The sequence below is a fragment of the Thermobia domestica genome, chromosome 16 (assembly GCF_964235325.1).
Source record: "Thermobia domestica chromosome 16, izTheDome1.hap1.1, whole genome shotgun sequence".
NCBI lineage: Eukaryota > Metazoa > Arthropoda > Insecta > Zygentoma > Lepismatidae > Thermobia > Thermobia domestica.
The window spans coordinates 130,134,646-130,157,783 of record NC_137469.1 but is presented as its reverse complement, the minus strand read 5'-3'; the positions used below and the strand labels follow the sequence as shown (position 1 = coordinate 130,157,783).

The 23,138-nt window shown below is 37.7% G+C and overlaps 1 protein-coding gene across 1 annotated transcript in view; it reads left to right on the top strand.

Moving 5' to 3' along the window:
- The first annotated feature begins 1,671 nt into the window (after nt 1-1,671).
- Nucleotides 1,672-23,138, top strand: part of LOC145673414 (putative phosphatidate phosphatase) — a 59,847-nt gene continuing 38,380 nt past the window's right edge. Inside the window, exon 1 of the mRNA XM_081743100.1 lies at nt 1,672-1,945. Coding sequence (XP_081599226.1) covers nt 1,882-1,945 — 64 coding nt within the window. The 5' untranslated portion in view covers nt 1,672-1,881. The remainder of the gene's footprint in view (nt 1,946-23,138) is intronic.

The window sequence follows — 23,138 nt, the reverse complement described above, 5'->3', positions numbered from 1 at the left end:
AGAAGAATGTTTCAAACAGTTTCTCAACCTACTTCTGTGTCTTGAACTTCTTGGGGTGGGGGAGAAATGAGTGGTACTACTCCATTGATTGTTGTTTCGTTTCAGGATCATAGTGGTACAACCATATTTCATCTATGGTTATTATTCGTGAGCGAAATTGATCAGCATTACAGTCAAATTGGAAGAAGACTTCTCTTAATGCCGCCACTGTTTCATTCTCCTGACAGATTTTTTGAGAACCCATTATGCCGAGAACTTACGCATACCCAAGCCATTCTGAATTATGCTATCGACGAGTTCCAAAGAAATGCTCAGAATCTCTGACACAAGTTTTGCTGAGAAGGTAAAAACTGAGAAAACGGGGTGCAGCCAGACATCAGACAATAATAAGTATATCGTGAGTTTACTATACACTTTAAAAATCATATAAATAATAGCTTAAATTTTTTTTGTCACTAAAAAACTGGGGTGGCCTAGGCTCTCTGGCCCCGGGCTATATCCACCACTGGCTGAAATGCTGCAATTTTCAAGAATAAAGTCACAAATTGCATCCATGATTTCGGGAAGAGTCGTTGCTTTTAATCATCCTGGATGTAAAGCATAAGTTGTTGAGAAATCGCCACGTTTATACTAAGCCATTTACTTCTTCACCACTGTATATAACGGAGGAGAGTCCCGTGGTGTTTTACTGATTTCCTAATTAATTTACTTTGGTGACTTTCCTTGGTGGAACAAAAATGTTATAACAGTTAGGATCTGGATGTTCGTGAAGTTCGCTGTTTGAGCACACATAATCACTTCAGAGGCTTGAGAAACAGTAAGAATTTCATTATTAATATGAAAATTTGTATTTGTACATACAGAGATATGTTTTTGTAAACTACGGTTTCATTTTTCTACCTAGTACCTACACTCCTTCTGGATTGCACTACGACATTTTCAGCAGCTCCTCGTAAATTTCTCTCTCTCTCTCTCTCTCTCTCTCTCTCTATATATATATATATATATATATATATATATATATATACAGTGGCGTATTTAGGGGGGCTTCCGGGCTTAAGCCCCCCCGAAATCTTACTTACTATAGTAAAGTATATGAAATATCTTGCAGAATTTTCATATTTTCAGGCAAAGCCCTCCCCGAAAGTTAGCAAAGCCCCTCCCGAAACAAAATCGTAAATACGCCACTGTATATATATATATATATATATATATATATATATATATAGAGAGAGAGAGAGAGAGAGACGTAGCATATAGTACTAGAGGAATGCGTTACTTGTAGCATACGCGAAAGTAATTCAATTTATGTTTAGGCTTCAAAAGTTTCATTGAAAAATATTCCATGTGCAGACGTTACTTATTTGTTAGTTACACATTTTACTTGAAATAAGTTTAATTTATAATCATATAGGTTTAATATAAAAACAGCAACGAAATACACAATGTAATGTAAAATAAGTCAAACGTAATAAATGTCTTTTTTGGTATGGCAAATGTGTCTGCCCCTCCTTTGACCCCCTAAGAACTTCAAGCTGGCGTCGTCACTGCTTGTGACTCTCTTGTATACCCGCGACGAGAAACCATGTGGAAGAGAAAGAATATAACATTATTATTCTTACGAACTGTGTTTTCTTTGAAATACAAATATCTTCTATGATAAGTAAGGTTGCAGCGGTTGGCAACAATGGATCAATCAGAAACAGCATTGAGGTTTCATAGCAGTTTGTTGGAGTGCAGTCGGGAGCAGGAGGGATGAAAGAAGAGGGAAAGTAGCGTGGCTCTGACCGGGTTTGTGTGGCTTTGAAGAGGTGTGTTGTGTTTGAATGTAGTGCGGAGTGTCTTTTGCAGCAAAACATTGTGAAAATAATAAAAGAAAACATGGATAGATCAACCAGTTACACAATTAGAAGAATATGCTTGGATGTAATTTTATTGGGATGCGGTAAGTTTAATTGATTTATGCTTACGGAAAGGAATGGTTTAGTGTTTAGAAGCCAAATTGACAAAAACTTGGGAGGGTATTGTACTATAGTTGCAGTACTAATTTTGGATGCACTACTTACCAACACACAGAATGAGGGTATGGGCTATCGAGTCGACGAGGTAAATTCCAACATCGGTAAATAAGTGGGTGTAGTTGGACGTAGCAGTGCAAAACAAGTGGCTATGATTTTTTTAAAATTAAAAAAAAAAAACAAAAAAACATTATTGTTGTCAACAATCCGTGGTTCTTCCTAATTAGTAATAGTTCACGGAGAAATAGAACACCGAGTACTTTTTCTTAATGTGTTACCACGATGTTTTTTTTTTAACGTTTTCTATGGTCTTGTACTATCAACTATAATGATTTTTATGCTTAAAATATTTATTATATCAAGTTACAGTACGGTACAAACAAATAGGTACCTTTAGTAAATTTTTCAATAATTCTGTAATATGTATTGTATATTACCGGTGTGAGAAGGATTATCGTTCAAGGAACGATTATTGTTCATGATGAAAAACTCATAAAATCACGTCTTAAAATTATTGCAAGGGGGAATTTCCTGTTTTGTGATTTGGCCTTGTACTGAAAAGTTTAAGAAGCAAGATGAATGAAATATGAAGGTGTTCATGATATTCTTTCTTTCTTCTTCACCATTATCGGTGTAATTAAAAAGCATCAGCTTACGCCAAGTATGCTAAAAATGCGATTAATTTGAAAAGTTTGTATTGTTTTTGTAACTGTTGTTCATGACATTTGAAACATAACTTACCTAAATTCTTATATGTTATGAGCAGTATAATTGTTAGTGGGCACCAATTGTTTTAAAACGCAGGCCATGAGTTTAAAATTGAGAAAAAAAAGCTAAAGGCTATGTAACGCTGTTTCGGTTCCTGGTTGCCGGCCAACGTAATTAGGTTAAAAAGCTCATTGGGTACGTTGACATGCAAATTCTTCTTTGCATCATGAGGAACGTTCTCTCAATGTGTGTGTTTGGTTCATGTTCGTTCATTGACCAAGGTTAGGTTTATTTTTGATGTTAGTTTAACATTGTTTTGGATGAATTTCGGGAAAAGTATTTGAAACATTTTGGTCAACTAACAACTAATAGGCTATTTTGTATAAAAAGTTAAGTATACTTTTGAAGTACTAGAAAGTTTCAAGCAGGATCTGTAAACTCTTGAAGGAAGGACCCAGATATTTAAAGGTGTTTAATATATATAGAGTTATATATATGGTTAGGGGTAGGAGCGATCCTTAATAGAGAGGACACAATATAATCGTCGACTTTATTCTGAGAATCATTTCAAAATATTAAAATGTAGTAGAGGACGGTTTTATGCATTCTCAAGGGCATGACACACATGTTAATAAAGCTATAAAGGTCAAGGACGTTATTTATTTTTCCTTCTGCTATATAAATTCATGTTATGTTAATGGCATGCACAAACACGCGACTTCGTGGATTCAAGGCTTCGTGTGTAATGGATCGATATACCCACCCACATAAGAAAATCTATGTGAACTTTAAAAGTTTACAACAGGAACCTAGGAGAGTCATAGCGACCTTCAACTTGCTAGTGTCAGTTGAAGAGTTTGAGAAGTACTGTAATTAAAAAGAACATTCTTTTCATATCTCAATTCTTTTATAATCTGTTTTATCTTCTGTAAAAACCGAATACTTTAGGGCGGACCTATCATGTGTTAACCTGAAGGTAGTTTTACTTTGGAGGCCAGAGATATGGAAGTGGGCGTGGTTATGACATAAAGTGCTTATTTTCTGGTTTGATTTGGGCATTACAAGAGCCATGATTAAAATTAAAAATTCAATTAGGGTTTTTTTCAGGATACATGGAAAAAAGTAAGTTGTTGTTAGTTATAAGAATCAGTTTGGTTAGGTGTAAAACAGCCCCATGGACTGGAGAGCTGCATTCTGACCAACCCCCTGAAACTTTCATTTGTTTGTTATGTTCAAGAAATATGTACTGAACAGGTTCCTATAGCTTACTTCATTGTAAACAAATTAAGTTCAGATTTGGTTGTGCTACGGAATAGAGAATCGAAATTAAAATATTCTGTCAATTGCATACTTCAAACCTTTAACTAGACAACGCTGTGATTTTTTTTTTTTAATTTAACGTCCCATGTTATGCACTGAGGCTAAGGGAGATGCTGATAGTAATAATGAATAAAATCGTAGAATGAAGGGAGTAGAAGGAAACGGGATAACCCACCCCATGAGAATCCACTCACACGGTGTTTGTCCAGCACAAATCTCACTTGCGCGAACTGGAATCGAACTAGAGCATCCAAACACCAGGAGTGAGCGCTCTACCACTGGGCCACCGCACTATAAGTGGAAAGTCCTGATTCTGAGTCTCTACAAGCTCCACTGCTCCGATTCGTAATTACCAGTTTCACATCCCTTTTTGAACTACAGGGGATAGGAACTGGCTAGCTCAACTCTAGTTGCGTGAAGTTAACTGATTAGAGCACTCAGAAGAATAATGGATCATCCAATCCAAACGAGATTGGTGATATGTGGAGAGCTTGAGGTAGGGAGAGTAATATGTAAATGAAAGAAATGCTTTCTCTACTCCAACCCTTGCGTACAGCAATGTCTGAAAGTTTTATTTCATTACAGCAAATTTTATGGACTATTTCTCCTGTCCTCTTTTGTATATGTGAATAGATAAAGTTTAATCTTTGTTTTTTAATCGTAGTGTAGATAGCTATGGATACTGCGAATAATAATCTCAGTTCTTCTAGGCAAAACCCAGAACCGAAAATCTGGCGGAAACTTTTTCTGGCGCCAATCGGTAGGTTTGAGAAAGCTGATGCTCAAATAGAGGTACGCCGGAATCCCACACTTCCTTTCGTACACAAACGACAAATTTTTGTTGCACAACAGTGCATGAACGATGCACTGACAATTCACACCATTTTGGCACCAGTCGATTTTACTGGGGGAGGGGGACTGTCGCTTAACCCTTTTGGCATATTTAAGTTGAATTTTAGGTTTTCAGAGAAACAGCTACTATTTATTATAGGATCATCACCTCATTCTCTTCAGAATAAATTAACCTTTCAAACTCTATCATTCGCATGTCCGTATCTTGTCTGAAAAGGGGATTTTTTCTAAAAAAAATTCCCTTTTTCAAAAGTTTAAGCCCCTCAGGACCGGCCCTGTGTTAACGTACAGAACTCGAAATCACTTGAAAAATACCAAGTGGTGTACGCAAGGCGTGTGCAAAGTATGAATCAGATATCTTGAAAGTTAAGAAGGGGGAAAATACCAGCGTGCGATGAATATCTTAAAGATAAATCAGAAATGAAAAAGAAAAAATCAACTACTGTCTATGCCAGTATTTTGGTTCGTACCTCATTCTCTTCAGAATAAAGTAACCTTCCAAACGGTCATGTCCGTATCATATACCTGAAAAGGGAAATTCGAGGAAAATGGGGAACCTTCTTTCTTTGTGTAAGTCTGTTTTTATATATAGGGTGGATTTTAAACTGAAGTCCAGTGCTTTTAAACTCAAGGTAAACAACGATAAAAAAAATTGTAGAGGAGGAGGAGGAGGAACGAAGCCATAACACGTGTGCTCTGTCTGATGATCGTGTGAATAGCAAATATATGTGTTCTTGGATCCCATGGAACATTTTAGACTGCATTTACGAGAGAACAAATTAGGAAAGCACGTTCGTGGCTAACCGGTTAGCGTACGCGCCTTTGGCGTGGACAACCCGGGTTCGATTCCCGGCGGGAGCTCATGTGGTTCGCATTCCACGTTAATCAGTAGGTACAGTCTCATATAGCCTCGGTGCTGAAAGATACGTTAAACTCAAAATCAACTAAACAAGAAGAGAATAAGCCTTTTACGTTGTACCCTTGAAGGCCAAATAGATGACGTCATGATCCTCACCAACTTGACGAGCTCCTTCTCAAAATACATGTGACCTGTTTCACATTGCGTGTACGACTGAACAATGAAAATCCAGCAGTAATAGATTTAGGTATCATATAGGTGTTTTAAAACAATACACACGTATGGTATATACAGGGTGTTTCGAAACAACACCGACAACGTTTGGAAGGTGATTCCTGACACCAAGATGCGACGAAAAGACCAACCTGGATGCACAAATGCTTCCTTTCGGAGAATTCCGGATTTCGGAAAAAAATTACGGAATTTTGCCCAATTCCGAAATTTTTTTCCGATTCTGGAGAATTTTCGCCATCTCTAGTACTAGCGCTACTCACAGAGTAAAATGTATCTGTTGTATAATAATGATGCATTTGTACAAAATCTTTATCTTATGAAATCATTTGACGTTGTTTATATAATATAGAAATGTTTGAGATATTGTACTATACTGTGTAATACGCGCTTACTACATTTTATTCTTCTTATTATTATTATACATTTTTTTCTTTTGTGGATTATTGTTCAATCTGGGAGGATCACAAAGATATACATTGAGAAGCCCAGTTTAAAAGCGCTGGAATTATTGAATTTCTAGGAAGCATCTCGATATTCCATGATACACTCGTCATTATCGTGATTGAAGTACACGTGAGATCAAGTGAACGTTCCATTACGAAAGAAAGACAATGGATGTATTTTTTTTTTTCTTTCTTGAAAAATCTTTCCCTTGTGTAGTAAATTATGATCATAGACACATTTTGGTATGACGTTTTTTACATCGCATTTTTGTGATTTTGTGTAGCAAATTGCAACACCATATTTTTAGTCGCTCTACAAGTTGTTTGATACTGTTAGTCGGAAAAAGTCACTGAAGTGAAACATGACATGTGTCGTTGCCGGTTTGACGCAATAAATCAAATTGGCGGAAATAACACGGCTTCCTTTGTGTTATCTACTTACATTCTTGGTCTACTGAGGTCTCGTTTTCACGATCTTCGTTACAATTCTCATTCACGTATGTATCTCACGTAAGTGACGCATCCCGTCCGTCTCAGTCTAAATAATGTACTTCTTAGTTATATTTTTCTCGTATTGGAGAAATATTTTGTTGTAGCCTTTTTACTCATGAATGAGAATTTCGGAGTAATATTTCCAAGGAAATACTGCATACTTCCTCGATGTATACAAGTGTATACGAAGGAGGGTTTGCACTAAATATTTTCAGAAGTCTGTTCGTCTCGCTCGTGTAATTTATTCGTGATCCGAAACTACTTTGAAGGCCACGGGGCTCAGTGTAGCACTCTTATCTTATGCTAGGGCGGGGGCCACGGTAACTCAGTGCTAGAGCACTTATCTGTATTACATGAGTTCCTAGTTCGATCCCCGGCCATGTAAGTTTGTGGTGGACATCTTTCCGTGGGTTTTCTCGGAGTACTCCCATTTCCTTCTACAATATCATTCCACTAATTCTTCCATCATCATTCGCTTGCTTTAATCATCGTCTCCCTTAGCCGAAAGGGCATAATGAAGATAAAATGGAATCTTTTACGTCCCACAGTTATGCCGGTTACGCTAAAGGAAACAATGGTGGAATGAAGAAAGTGGGAGAACCCCATGAAAATCCACGCACACGGTGTTCGTCCACCACAAAGTTCACTTGGTGCGAACTGGGATCGAACCATAGACCTTGTGCACTAGAGGTGAATACTCTACTACTGAGCCACCGCGGCCCATGAAAAAGCATAATCATAGGACGTTAAACTGAGAGGTTCAATTTCATTTTCTTTGATGCTAGGGGTTCCTGGTTCGATCCCAGACCAAGCGAATTTACAGAGGGCAGCATCGTGTTCGTGGGTTTTCTCGGTATTCTCCCGTTCCCTTACTTATTCTACCAATTATTTCATGATCATTCATTTCATTAAACGTCTGTCTTATTCAGCCTAAGAACATATTTGTGATATGAGTATTGCGTAAAGTTGAGGGATTTCATTTGTAAAGCTCATGTGAGATTGGGGAGTGTATATTTTTTTCTCCATTCATCAGTCCACTTGTTTTTGTTGGTACCAAGTATTTACCTTTTATACATTTTTAAAATGCTTATTCTTGTTTTGAACTCTAAAATTGTTTTGCACCGAAGGGGTTGGAAAGAAATGTGTATTGTTTAAAACAGCTAATTAGATCTTCCTATTATAACACGAAATTACGTTAAATCGCTGCGTTCTGAAGATAAATGAAAACTATAGCAAAGAGAAAGAGCTTATGATTGACGCACTTGTTAAACTATTAAAATGAGTCATTTCGAAGTGGATGCTCTATTGTTGTCTGCCGCTCGTACTCTCGGCTAACCATGTACAGCGAGCAAGAAGACGTGAAACCTAGCGAAGACTGTTGCGAGGCAAAGAAGACGTAGTCAATATAGTTTTCATATGCTGTATTCGTTGATTCGTAACTAATCATACACTGCCTATAGTTCTTTCATTCTACGTAACTCATTCCTTTTCACTCTTTGGTGAAACTGTTCTTTGTTTTTTCTGTCCTGGGGCCACATTCCGTAACGGTTCGCATCAATACAAAACTGAATCTGCGTTTTAGTTTGCGGTAATAGGCACGACAGTGCACAATTAAACTTTTTTTTTTTTTTTTTTTTTTTTTTTTTTTAATGTTTTGTGTTGCGTTACGCTTCGTAACTTTTGGGAAGGCTGATGGGGAATAAGGATCCTGGCCCAAATCATAGAAGTCCGCTCGTTCGTCATGCATTGCTCGCTTGGAAATGTCCTGTGCTAGGGCACTGGTTCTCAATTGGTGTGCCGCAAGGCTTTTGGAAAAGTTTACGTTGAATGTGAAAAATTACATATGCGAGGGCGGGGCGAAAAGTTCTCGGCCTGACAATGAAAAACTGCGAATTTTAGTTCAAAAATGGTTTTATTTTTCGGCATAATCTCCCTTAACTTCAATACACTTAGTACAGCGTTTCTGCAGCATCAGTATTCCTTTCCGGAAGTGAGAGTCTGGAAGGTTGTGAAAATCGTCATCCACGACCCTCTGAACTTGTGCATTCGATGTGAAGCGCTTCCCAGAAAGAAATTTTTTCAAGTGTGGGAACAGATAAAGTCCGATGGTGCCAAATCAGAATATGTGGGATGGCCGAGCAAACCGTGCCCCAAATCCCACAATTTTCCCATTGCCAATGCACCCTTGTGCAAAGGTCCATTGTCCTGGTGAAGATGATTTTCTTCTTCAAGCCAGGCCTCTCCTCGCGAATTTTGGCATCCAGCTAGTCAAGAAGATTGGAGTAATATTCATCTGTAATTGTTCTCCATTTTGCAAGGTAATCAATTAACAGGATCCCCTTTTTGTGTGTAGGATTATAAGTGAGTTATAGTAAAATATGAAGTGATGAATTTTATTCGCAGAAGAGTAACAAGCAACATACATGACTAAATTGCAATAAAAACCATCAACTCATCTGATTTGTGAAAATCAACAGCGATATTATCAGTGTAATAATTTAAGTAAGTCATCATCGATGAGATCATAGCTAGCCGAGGCGCTGGAACTGGATGCACCATCGTTGGATTGTGGATTGATTTTGTTTATGTAGCCTGACATTGTCCGAATTTTCAGTAGTACTTCTTTCGGCAGGTCATAGTTCTTATAAATACTTCTTATTTCTCGTATATCCGCACCAAACATCATGATTGCATTGCGAGTTTTCAAGCTCTTTAGATACCCTATTTGTTTCCTGTAATAAACAAAATTTATCTCTGTGTCTTGAAGAACCGAACAGTTTACTAAATTTGTATTGGAAAACTTTCATTCTTGCAATGAAATATGAAAATTAAAATAATTAAAAAGTAGCAAATAATAGAGCCATTACGGGAAGGACATTGATATTCTGAGTCGATGAATATTTTTTAATAGTTGTAAGTCTGTGGGTGGGGAAAGAGAAGAAGAATGAGAAATTGTTTGTTGCGTAATTAAATACCCTATGACTAGAAAAATCAATTAATACGATGATATGTAATGACAAATAGGCTATTTAAAAAAAAAACTTCATTTTGAAAGAAAAAGAATTTTTACATTTAATTTAACGGCTAATAAAAATGGCAAAAGAGTTTCATAAAATAAGCTATATTTGAGGCTATAAACAATTCGTAAATTTGTATGGCTAAATGCATCTCAAAATAGGCTAGATTTAGCCAATAGGCTAAATTGGCATTACTGAAGTTGGCACTTATACGAACAACTGAAAAGTATCCTCAGGCAAGAACAATAAAATTTTGCTGATTGGAGTGCCATCTCTGGGTCAGACCGAGAACTTTTCACCGCGCCCTCGTATGCAGTTCAGTTTAAACTTGAAGAAACGAAAAAAAAAAAAAAAAATCACAGGCATAAAATACTTATTTTTCTGAGATATTTAACACTATTAGTTATTGAGGAATTTGAAGCTGCATCCGAAGCAGTCTACCATGGGTACACTGAATAAATGAAGCTGTGCCGTGATGGAAGAAAAGAGTTGAAAACCACTGTACCTACTAGGGTAATGTTTAATAACGAAAGTGTTTAGTAAAGAGATTAATAAAAACATCTCCGTAATAAGTACATCGAATTCTCGTGCATTTACAATCGAATTCGGTTCCGATTGTAAACCGGTCAAGTGGTAATCTCCTATTATAGCCGCAGGTGGGAGGGAAAAATATAAGATGGATCTCGCAGAGATAAGAGTACGAAGTAGACACTGGATTCAGAGCTTTTGTGAACGTGGCATTGGACTTGCAGGTGGCATAGGCTATAGTTAATTAATTATTACTTGAACTAAATAGCCTATATTATCATTTTATATAATAAAGCTTACTTTTTACGACATAACAATCACGTAAGTAGATTTGAAGAAGATATCATTAAAATTTCATTTCATTCCGAAGTAAACATAAAAGAAATTCCTGATACAGGGCGTTTCAAAACAACACCGACAACGTTTGGGAGATGGTTCCTGACACCAAGATGAAAAAAAATATAGACCAACCTTGGTGCACAAATGCTTCCTTTCGGAGTTAGAGGCTGCTGAAATCATGAAAAACTGAACTTTAAAGGCCCATAGCTCCAAAACTATGGGATCTACCGTAGCCGGGTCAAAACTTCACTTAGGAACAAATATGTGCGCTATCCAAAATTACATGTTTCAAAATCCTGTGGTACTCATGCAACAATTTTTATAGAGGCAGTTTGGCTAAGGGCATATAATGTGAAGTACTCACCAACTACCTCTATAAAGAGGGATAATATAGAAAAAAGCACAGAAAAGATAAACAAAAATGTTGGTAAAGCTATGATAAATATAGATGAACTTGCTGACGAAGTTGTTGTTGCTAAAACATTTTGGAAGGCAAGAGAAAAGGAAGAAAACGACAAAAAGCTATCGAGTGAAGAAAAATAGATGCAATCCTTCAGCCATGCTAAGCAAAATGACATCGCAATGTGCAATTTTCAGCTGATAGTTAAGTACATCTTTTGCCTTCCCAGTATAACTCCAGTCGAGTTTTTTCGTTGATGAATAACGCTTGGACAGATAACAGAAGTTTGCATGAGTCAACAGTATGAGCATTGCTGCTGTGTAAAATACATTTTGGACTTACTTGCATTGAATTGCGTAACAAAATAAAAACAAAAAAGGACATATTGAGAGACGTGCAGTCAAGTGAAAAAATGAGTGGTTTAGAGAACAATCTTAATAGCACTGCTCTATTGCATGTCTGTAGCCGACAGACAGTCTGCTGCGAGCTTGTTTGAATTCGGCTAAATAGCTGGTAAGCTCTTTGGAATTAGCTTTAATTGGAGATCATATTGTATAAATATACCCTATATTGTAATAGAAAAAATAGCAATGTAATAAACATTGTGGTGTATTTTAATCCACCCCTTTTAGTGTCCCGGTTAGTCAAAAAAAAAAAAAAAATGTCAAACCTGTTGATAAGAAAGGTCATCTATCTAATGTTATCGCAGAATCCAAGCTTATAAGAAAAGTTTGTAACATTCAAATAGAAGCTACATATGATTCTTAAAGAACATCATCTAGGAAGGAAAAAATCTTACAAAAGCCGCATCGTGATTTTCTTACGCTAAGTTTGTGTATTGTACGATTGTTTCTGAGAAATATCTATTTTATGTGCCATCAATATAAGATTTTATCCAGTTTCACAGTCTGTTGCCCGCATTCACTCCCGCGAAGAAAAATAAAGGGATTCACTGCATTTCAGTTTGTGGATAGTCTGTCGATAAGGCTCAACTATTAACATCAAAAGCGTTAGAACACTATTCATACTCGCAGTAAATTATGTCATCCGCTATAACTGACGTATTACATATACTTTCGATGAACTTTGAAGCTTGCATTTACACTTCTCCAAGATTATCACATATATCCAAGGGCACCCATCAGGGGGGGGACAAGGTGGGGCGCTCGCCCCCCTAGAGGAAATCGTACTTCGTAATATCGAAAACCCAATAGAATTTTTACATTAGTTACAACAAAATTTGAAACTATATTTGAAATGTCGCTTATACTTGCCCCCCCCCCTTGGAAACCACAAAATGGGCGCCTTTGCATATATATCCAAGCTAAAATTTCTATAATCTGCTTTTAGCGTGTTTTTGTAGAATTGTGATGGCAATAGTAGGAGCTTTCCATTCTGACACTACAAGTAATTACGCTATTGAAACTTATTCGTTGTCATATATCTTTCAAGTGAAAGATTTTCAATTTCATTGCACATCTATTATTTAATTGCGTCATATCTAATCCAGGGCTTAAAAGAAGTTGCTTACTTAACATGCACTTATTTCATTCTACCGCTAAATTGTGACGATTTCAGCTTCAATTTTGACATTTAATTGTGACTGATTTCTAAAAATTAAGTGAGGTAAGTAAAAAAGAAAACAAACAAACAAACAAACAAAAAAAAACTTTCCATTAAAGCTAGATACAAAGAAAAACTATTGAGAAATTAGTTGACAGAAGGAACGATCGTATTTGTCATCCAGTGTAACAATTAGTGCGCGTAACCCCGTGTTTGATTTTCGGTGTTGACCTAACATCGTGAGGTAGTTGGGGAGTTACCCGAAAATGAATAAAACCTAATTTCTATTTTAACGCCCCACGATTATGCACCGCGATTAAGAGAGACTATGTGATGATAATGAATGAACTAGTGAGATGAAGAAAGTGGAAGAAGATGGGAGAACCCCGAGAAATCCCATGCACGCGCTGTTTCTCCGCCACAAATTCCACTTGGCGCGAGCTGGGATCGAACGAGGGACTCCATGCACAAGAGATGAGCGCTCTACCGCTCAACCATCACGGACCCTAGGAAATAGCTCTAGTGGCTAGACGTCTTTGGATATTTTTTTAAAAATCGATATGATGGATGCAAGGAGCACTGGGTTCGATTCCATCTCGAACTGTACATCCATGTTTCGTAGGCCTCAGTGCGGAAAAGGGGCGCTAAATCTCAAGTAAACAGACCGATGTTAGTTATGAAGTCCTACTTAGGTCTACGCGCAACAGATAATGACACTGCAAGGTGCTGAGATCATGTATGACCTAGCCACTAGCCAGTTATAGTTCTGCATCAGAGGTCAATACCTTTCAATTTAGGTATCTATGCAATTTCTTTACAATGCTGGATTAATACCAAAGGGTCTGCGTGTGTTGAATGGGAATCGAAACTTGGAACGCGCTTACCAACACCATACACGCTAACCATTTGTCTGTTCAGAATTTCTTTAACACTTTCAGCCCCATGTGTATCTTTTTGATACACAGTGAAGGTTTACTGATGGACCACGTGTATCAAATAGATACACATTGGCTGACAGTGTTCATAGCAAACTGTAGTCTGGTCCCGGGATGAAATTTACTCAAATAGGGTTGGGGCTGAAAGTGTTAATTGTAGTACGAGGAAAATTGAATGCTATGATATGAGGTGTGACAATTAACGAGACTGTCCACCTCCTGTCGCACTGGATCTTAGGGGGAGGTAGCTAATGATGTGGTGTTTACCTTGGACCTTCATGAGCAGCTACTGTTTGTTTCATGATTCTGAAGGCTTTTCTCTTCTTTACAGGCTTGCATGAAGTGAACAGTGTTTTGTAGTAATGCTGGAATCAGGGTGAACAGTAAAGTTGAGCAGCGCATTAATATCAAATTTCTGGTGAAATTAAACAAAACACCGACGGAATGTTGTGCAATGTTAAACGAGGTGTGTGGTGATAATGCTAGGTCACGTGCGCGACGCCCTTTGAGTTCAAGAACGGACGAAAATGTTCAAAAAATTAATGAACTTGTGCGGAAAGAGAGGCGTCTGAGCGTTCGGATGATCGCAGACATGACGAACATTAACAAAGAGACAGTAGGACAAATTTTGCATGACAATTTAAACATGACAAAAGTTTGTGCAAAAAATGTCCCGAAAAGCCTCTCTCAGGAACAGGAAGACATTCGAGAGACCATTTGCTGTGACGTCATGGAACGATTTAAAGCAGAACCAGACCTGCTAACGCGTGTCATCACATGTAATGAAACATGGATTTTTCAGTATGACCACGAGACTAAGCGTCATCCATTCACTGGAAGACTCCCACATCACCGAGAATGAAAAAAAGCACGAATAAGCAAGTCCGAAGTGAAGGCTCATTATTTTTCGATATCAGGGGTATCATCAGGACTGAATGGGTGCCTCAGGGTCAAACGGTGAATCAGACCTACTGCAAAGAAGTCCTAATCAAGCTGAGGGAAAGAATAAGGAAGAAGAGACCGGATTTGTGGAAGAACGATGCATGGATCCTCTACCAAGACAATGCGTCTACCCACAATGCCATTTCTGTGAAGCAGTTTTTAGCAGTCAAGCGCATTCCTGTGCTCGACCATCCTCCGTATTCCCCAGTCCTGGCTCTCTGTGACTTTTATCTATTCCCAAAAGTGAAAAGTGCATTGAAGGGAATACATTTTCAGTCTGTGGAAGAGGTGAAACGAAAAACGGCAGAGTTGTTGAACAGTGTGACATCTGATGACCTACAGCATTGCTTTGAACAATTGAAGGCACGTATCCAGCGGTGTACAGATAGGGGAGGACAGTATATTGAAGGGGATAACAGTCAATTGTAACTTTCTTTGCAATACATCACATTTATGACACCAGTCTCGTTATTGGGGGCGTTCACCTCCGGTGTTTGGGGTCCCTGGTTCGATCCCAGCTCGCGCCGTGTGGACTTTGTGGTTGACAAACACCGTGCTCGTGGGTTTTCTCGGGGTTCTCCCGTTTCCTCCCACTCTTCATTCTACCATTTCACTCATTTCTCATCATCACCGTCTCCTTTAGCCTAACCGGCATACCATGGAACGTAAAACTTAAAGATTTCATTTCATTTTTTCAGTCTCGTTATTTAATTGCCACACTTCGTATAGTGCTGTTAAAATTATTCGGATAATAAATACCTATTCGAACAATCGGTCGAATAATGAGTACTTATTCGAACAGTTATTCGGATAATGAATATGTATTCGAACAATCAGTCGAATAATGAGTACTTATTCGAACAGTTATTCGGATAATGAATATGTATTCGAACAACTACTCGGATAAAAAATAATTATATGAAATATTCGCAGACTACACGTTCCGATCACATATTAGGTTGCCTATGCTAGTATACACGTGTATTCTAAAATCGGGTGCTTATTTCGTTATTCAACCCCTGTATACTTAACTACGATAAGAACTGCTTGAATTTTCCCATATGACAAGATAATACCGGCAAGACGAACAAACCTGAGGCACTGGAGAGACCTTTGGGAGTATGTCAGACACGCGCCAGTCTTACGTATGAAACATGTGGAAGTATCATGTTTATTGGGTAAGGATGTCATAGATCGAATCATTAATCTGTTGAAAGTGAGCCAAATGATGCTTGCGGTCACTTAATTCAATACGCGTGCTAGTAACTGGTTTATTTCGTTCTTTCTGCCGTCGCGTCGTTAGGCCAGTTGTCATGCGTGCTCATTGAAGTTTTCCGACTTGATATCAATAATTGAGAAAGAATCCGTCTCTTCGAGGTATTTTCTCATTAAAAAAAAAAAAGATGCATATATATTTTTGAGTAAAGAACTTGAAGTTGATATGGGGGTAATCATAATCGTGATGCTCGCTGAGTTGCTTTGCTTGGCATTTACTACCGATCTTGACTTCTGTAATATCGGTGAAAATGAAACTATTGAGAATATGCAGGGCCGCAGCCAGTCACAAATTGAAGAGGGGGCTTTGAGTTTGACGTTCCATGATTATGCTCTTAAGGCTAAAGGAGACGATGATTAAAGCAAGTCAATGATGTTAAAAGAATTGGTGGAATAAGAAAATGGGAAGAAACGGGAGTACCCCGAGAAAACCCACGGACAGGATGTTGTCCACCACAAACACTTGGTCGGGGATCGAACCCGGGACTCTACATACCAGAGGTAAGCACTCTACCACTTGGGTACCGTGTCCTCCCACTAGATGAGCATAAACTAAAAAATACTAAAACGCTCTATATTAACAGTTACTTACTCGGCTCTTGCATGTCTATTAACCTGGTTCTTATTATATCCTTTCTCTAGCTTCCTACTACTACTAATATAATAATAATAATAATAATAATAATAGTAATAGTAATAATAATAATAATACGAACATTTAATTTTGTCTTCTAACCTTTTGAGTTTTCGTACATTTTTTAAAACATCAAATATCATTAAACTATTCTTTCCTTAACTGGAAACGTTAATGTGGAGATCTTAACAATATTAATTTAATGCTCGTGAAATACAGCTAGCTTAGATTAAGTACAATATTCTTTACCATTTGAAACTACTAATACGTATATAAATTGTTTGAATAAATATCCGAGAAATCTAGTAAAATGCACAGGCTATTTAAGAAAAATAACTTACGGAACACTGATCTAAATTTTCTCGTTCTTATTTATGAAACTAAATTGAATCATGGTATATGAAATATGAACAAATATATAATAGGCATTTTCAGAAGACTTACTGTTAGAAGAAAACTCACCCTCAAGACTAGAATACTCCTTGTTGATTTTACCCTTCAAATAAAATGCGCCATAGAGTTGTTAGTTTATTTGTGAAATACGAGCAAAATCGCCTGCGTAATTAACAAAATTGTTTGAAGAAAACTCGCTCGAAGAATAAACTGCCCCTTGTGTAAATTTTCAGAAGAAACACCTTACGCCAAATTAAAGTGTTTATGAAATATGAACAAAAATCGGCTAAGAAGTTCTTGAACCCCCCCCCCTTACACACAAAAAAAATCCCTCTAAGAATAAAGTACACTTTGTGCACGGAAGAAACGGCTTACGTCACATTATGGAAAATATTTATGAAATGATTAAGTTAATGAATCCATTTTATTTACTAAATGAATAATGCTAATGAATGTATTTTATTTATGAAGTGTGAACAAAACGGTCAGGGTCATTTTAGAGGAAATAATTCGATAAAATCTCATCCGCAAGAAAAACATCCGTTTTCGGAATTTTTCAGCAGAAATGGCTTACGTTACGATATAGGGTAATTAATGAAATATTTATTTATGAAATATGGACAAAATCGCGTGCGACGTATTCAAGGAAGTCATTCGAAATAAATACTCATCGCCGAGAGTAAACTACCAGCTGTGTAATTTTTAAGGAGCAATGAATTATGCCGAATTGTACGACTGGTAATGAAATATTTATGCAATAAAACAAAATCGTCTACTGCAAGGGCACTGTTTTAGATTTTTCCAATGAAAACAATTTTTTATCGTATTTCAGTGATCTCCAACTGATGTTTCGCGCAGTCTCATAGAGTGTGGCGCCAAATTTTCTCATGAATCATTTAATAATTAGATAAAATCAATTTTGAGTCAGATTGTATCAGTCAATGCCTTCAAGTGTAACAAGTTTCAGTACTACGAGGGATAATCGAAAAAAGCAAGTTCCAAACACTATTATGGCTTATGTGTGAAACATAGTTGGAAGATCAACATACCTGACAATAGAGGATACTTAACACTAGTCGTCGATATAATATCTTTTATCGTTGAAGTACTTGTCCCAAAGGTAGATGAGGTTTTCCACTCTCGTTGCACAGGAATCCAAGTCAGGTTCTCGGAGCAATAGGGAAGGAACAGTTTTCATCATATGTCAAATGGCCAACCATTTTCTGCTTTAGAGCAGGACGTTTGTGTCTTTTCCAAACGTACTACCATTTTAAATGTCTGCTTCGTGGGTATGCATGGTCAGAAACCGAAGTCATCAAACCTGCAACAGGTCAAACATGTTATTCATCTACAAATAAATTTTCGTTAAGTTACAGTGAAGAACACAAAAGTTACGTGCTTTAAAGCCTTTTTTTCCTGATGATTCCTTGTAGTACTTTATAGAAACTTAGTCTTATACTATTGTCATTTATATTGTTGTTACTACAAAGTCAAACAAATGTGTCATGGTATTATGGCCGTTCAGTAAAGTGTGCCGTCAATCATAAAAGGTTGAGAACCATTTCCACATTATAAAGCATCCAAAATTAAATTAAATTCGTGTATTTTTTGGACACTATAATACAGAATTGTTATTGTCTCAATAGAATTTTATATCAATTTTTAAGTTTAAATTCTGTCTGGATACGTTGAATGGTGACACTCGCGATAGTATATACGAACAGACGTATGAATGACGAGCGAGACAGACAACCAAAATCCCTTTTTTCTTCTTGTATGGGCCATGAAACATGTAAATTCATTGAAATGTTGAAGTCAATTATTATCACGATCATCATAGTTTTTTGTTTTTTTTTTTGGTCTACTATCGCACGAAAGTAGAAATACCCATAAGTAATATAGCATATAAGAGAATATCGGACGTACAAAATAATATGTAAGAACTCCAGTGCTATTTATTTTACGAAAAGTAAGGAGAGCACAATATTAGGTATAAAATCTTCCAGAAATCGTCGATTCTTGTTCATATCAATCTCCGCAGGTACAATGCAGTTGCATTGGAGAATGTGTTTTTTACTAAAATAATCATCTTCCAAAGTTTTGCAAATTTGTAGTTCCGTGTCCAAGTAGCACCGATTAAATCTGAAACTCAATAATTTCCATGCGCGTATCCTCTACCAACGCAGTCGTGAAAGAATACATTTTCCCTGTTTCTTCTCATTGAGTTGTCAATCTGTTTTCACTTGCTAGATTCTAGACTCTGCTCAGATACAAAAGAACAATCTAGCTTCAATCGGAATTTACGGGTCTTCACATTTATTTCTATTTTTCCTTCCATCAGTCTTTTCTAAGGCCACGTGTTTTGCGCCATTCTAAACCATCATTACCATCTTTGTTTCATTTCCTATACTTTTCTAATGGTGTAATTGAGGTATTACCAAGAAATACATGTAAAAATTTCGTTGTTCTTCCTATCAGTCGTTCTAGCTGTTTTCTACATTTCGTAATCTAGTATTTTCTTAAAAGAATTAGAATGAATTTAAAATAAAGCATCTCTTAGAAATTGTATTTTTGTTCTATCAATCTGGTTCATAATGACGCATTGTGTCAGGGGGACAATAAAAATATAAGAGAGCCAGACTCTCTAACCCCCGTTGGCTGTGGGCATGAGAATGTGTAGAAAGAATAAAACTACTCAGAACAGAAATGTCCAAACTCGCGAACACTCGGGCTCAAAATATTTATTTATTTATTGAACAAATTCCCAGATACAGCATATCTTTGCCATTTTACACAGGGACTTGCTAACAAAAGAAAGAAAAAAAAAACAAGACAACAATAACAACAACATAGAAAAAAGAGTGTAAAAGTAAAACTATTCCGTCAAAACTCGTTTAATTGCTCTATCAAACACTGGGTAGCTCGAAAAAATGTCCACGTCAGTTGTTACTTGATTATAACAGTTTGGTATTCTATAAAAAAGAGACCTCTGTATAACAGCCAACCTAGGACGGGCAAGATGGAATAGGTGGGTATTCCGGGTGATGCGGGAAGGGACACGTAAGGATAGTTCCTGAAGTAATATTTCCGATCTTAAGCTTCCATTAACTATTTTATGTAGATATTTCAGGTCAGAGATAATTCTGCGTACTTCAGGAGTCTGAATATTAAGATGTCGCAAGAGCTCCTTCTTAGATAATATTCGAAGTGCAGGAACACGAAAACGGACTATAGCGATGAAGAAATTGAGAACAGAATCAAGTCTGGAGAGATGTGTAGGTGCTGCCATGGCCCATATGGGAGAGCAGTATTCGATCTTGGGCGCTATTAAAGTCTTATAAAAAGTTGCTAATGAAGAAACAGTGCGTAGTTCGGTGAATCGATAAAGAAGTCCCAACATGCGCATGAATTCTTTAGTATTGAGGAGATGTGGTCAGAGAAGGTGAGTTTTGAATCAAAGATGACACCAAGGTCGTTATGACTAGCAGAATGTGTGATAGGGGAATTGTTGATATGGTATGTGGAGGGGAAAGGGGACTTTTTCAAAGTAATAGTAATACTGTCACATTTCTTACTGTTGAGTTTCAAGTGCCACATTTCACACCAGCCTGTAAGGTAATTTATGTCTTCCTGTAGAGCAATTGTGTCATGGAGACACGATATTTCTCTGTATAACTTACAATCGTCAGCAAAAAGCAGAAGGCCACTAGGTTGAGCTGATAAGTGCGTGTAGAGATCATCCATATACAGGACAAACAGCAGAGGCCCAAGTACACTCCCCTGAGGCACCCCTGAGATCACGGGTTGGGGGTTAGAAGTCGCCCCTGAAAGAACAACTCTCTGTTTACGGTCCTTCAAGTAGCTTGTGATTAGAGAGAGAAATTTGCCATGTACATTAAATCTATTGGAGAGTTTATGAAGAAGATGAATGTGACTGACAGAATCAAAGGCCTTCGAGAGATCAAAGTAGATAACATCTAATTGAGTATTGTTATTCATACATTTGACTGCACAGGAAAGAAGAGTACTAAGTTTGAGAGACTTGAGCTTTTCGGTAGAAAGCCGTGCTGAGAACTATGGATGTAAGGTGAGGTGAATTTAAGTAGCCTGTCTTTGATTATTTTTTCGCAGATAATTGATATTACAGAAAGAAGAGATATTGGCCTATAGGAGGATACATGATCTTTAAGTCCTGATTTGTATATTGGGGTCACGTGAGCTAGTTTCCAACTGGTGGGATAATACCCTTCCTTGAAGCACCTATTGAATAAGATAGATAGAGGAACCGCAATAACTGAAGCAGTTTTGTTGAGAAAGAGAGGACTAATTTTATCGGGTCCAAGTGATCTATGTGGAGATAACGATAGCAAGAGAGCCAGAACTTCGCCCGGGGTGGTAGAGAGAATGGATAAGGTGTCCGAACAGATGGGGTGGAGAGGGGGGAGATGGGTTGTAGAGGGAAGGGAAGTAAATGTTTTGCAGAAGTAGTTATTGAAGAGGTCTGGTCTTTGATCATCACTCGCTACAGTATTTTCATCTTGAACTGTTGCCGGTATGCCCGGAGATTTTGTTCTAGATTTAATTACAGACCAAAAGACTTTAGGGTTACTAACAGTAAAATCACCAATTGAGTCCATGTATTCAAAGTATTTACGCCGCTGTACCTTCTTGGCAAGACTTCTAATTCTAGCAAAGTTTTTGTATGTGTAGTCACTCGGATGTGATTTCCATAAAGTCCAGGCAAGCTTTTTGTTTTTAAGAAGTTCACGAAGTTCATTGTCGTACCAGACCGGAAACCTGTTCGATTTTGATGCTTTCACCGGCACAAAGTCCTTTATGGCTGAGTGGACAACAGATGTAAATAAGTCCACAGCGTCGTCAACAGTTCCTACCTCTAACAAACACCAAGGAAACAGTTCAATAGCCCGGCAGATGTCACCCCAGGGGGCTTTCTTCCAAAGAAGTTGTGACCTACTTTTGAGGGGCTGGTTTGTAGTAGTGGAGGGGAGGAAATCGAAAGAAACATCCAAGGAATCGTGATCCGAGGGAAAAAGATTTCTGCATGGGACAACACAACGAGGTTCTAAGTTAGAGAGAATATAGTCAAGATTGCTATTATTGCGGGTATTATGCATATTATGTTGACCTAGACCAAGTCCATGAATAAAATTGTCCATGAAATAACTGTCGTTTCCATCTTTAGCGACGCCATGCTTCCATCCGTCCTGCCACGTGATGGAAAGGTTGAAATCACCCAATAGGATGACGTCACCGTGTGACAACGCATGTAACAGTGAGTCATGGCAAGCTTCTAAGATGTGCTGGGGGGTGTTCTTGTGCGGCCTATAGAAGCACCCAATAAACACAGAACGACGCTTTGGAATAAATACTTCCACCCAAATAAGTTCACAATCCCGTTCGAGATCCAGTCTTCTCTTGCTCTTCCACTTATTATTTACACAAATCATCACTCCACCTCCACGAGTTATGCGGTCTTTACGATAAATGGTGAAATTATTAGAAAAGCTAATTTCACTGTCGTTCACTGATTCATTCAGCCACGATTCAGTCACTGCGAAACAATCCAGTTCCCTTATCTCACCTAGGTTCAATGAGCACTCAAGTAATTTGTTTTTAATGCTACGGGCATTTTGATAATATATATTGAAAGCACTGGTGTACTATGGACAGGGTGGGCCAGGGTTTACGTGAATATCACCACAAAGGAGGAGAAAACAAACGAGAATGAGGCACTGTTTTTTTGCTTTTGACTCAAACCTTGGCACAAAATCACTGGTAGTTCCTCCGTCACTGCTAGCAGTACCAGAGAGAGCACATGGCGGCCCTCTTGGTATGAAGGCAGCAGCAATAAAATGAAATGATCTTCCACTACACTTCAGTCCATGTTTCATTGGCAATGCTTCACTTGGGAAAGTCACAGCACCGATACTACATGAAGACAGTAGAGCACGCACATAAACACTACACACAACCACCAAAAAAAGGTAAACAATAAGATCACCACTTTGCATCGACTTCGAGCTTGACGCCATCTTGCATGCATATAACATGAGCGTCAATGAGGCTAATTGGGAATGTGGCCTCTTCCTGAATCTCGTGGACAACGCTCATCTCACATTGTCTTAGATCTCAAACATTAGCTTAGTTACATGATTCATAGTATTA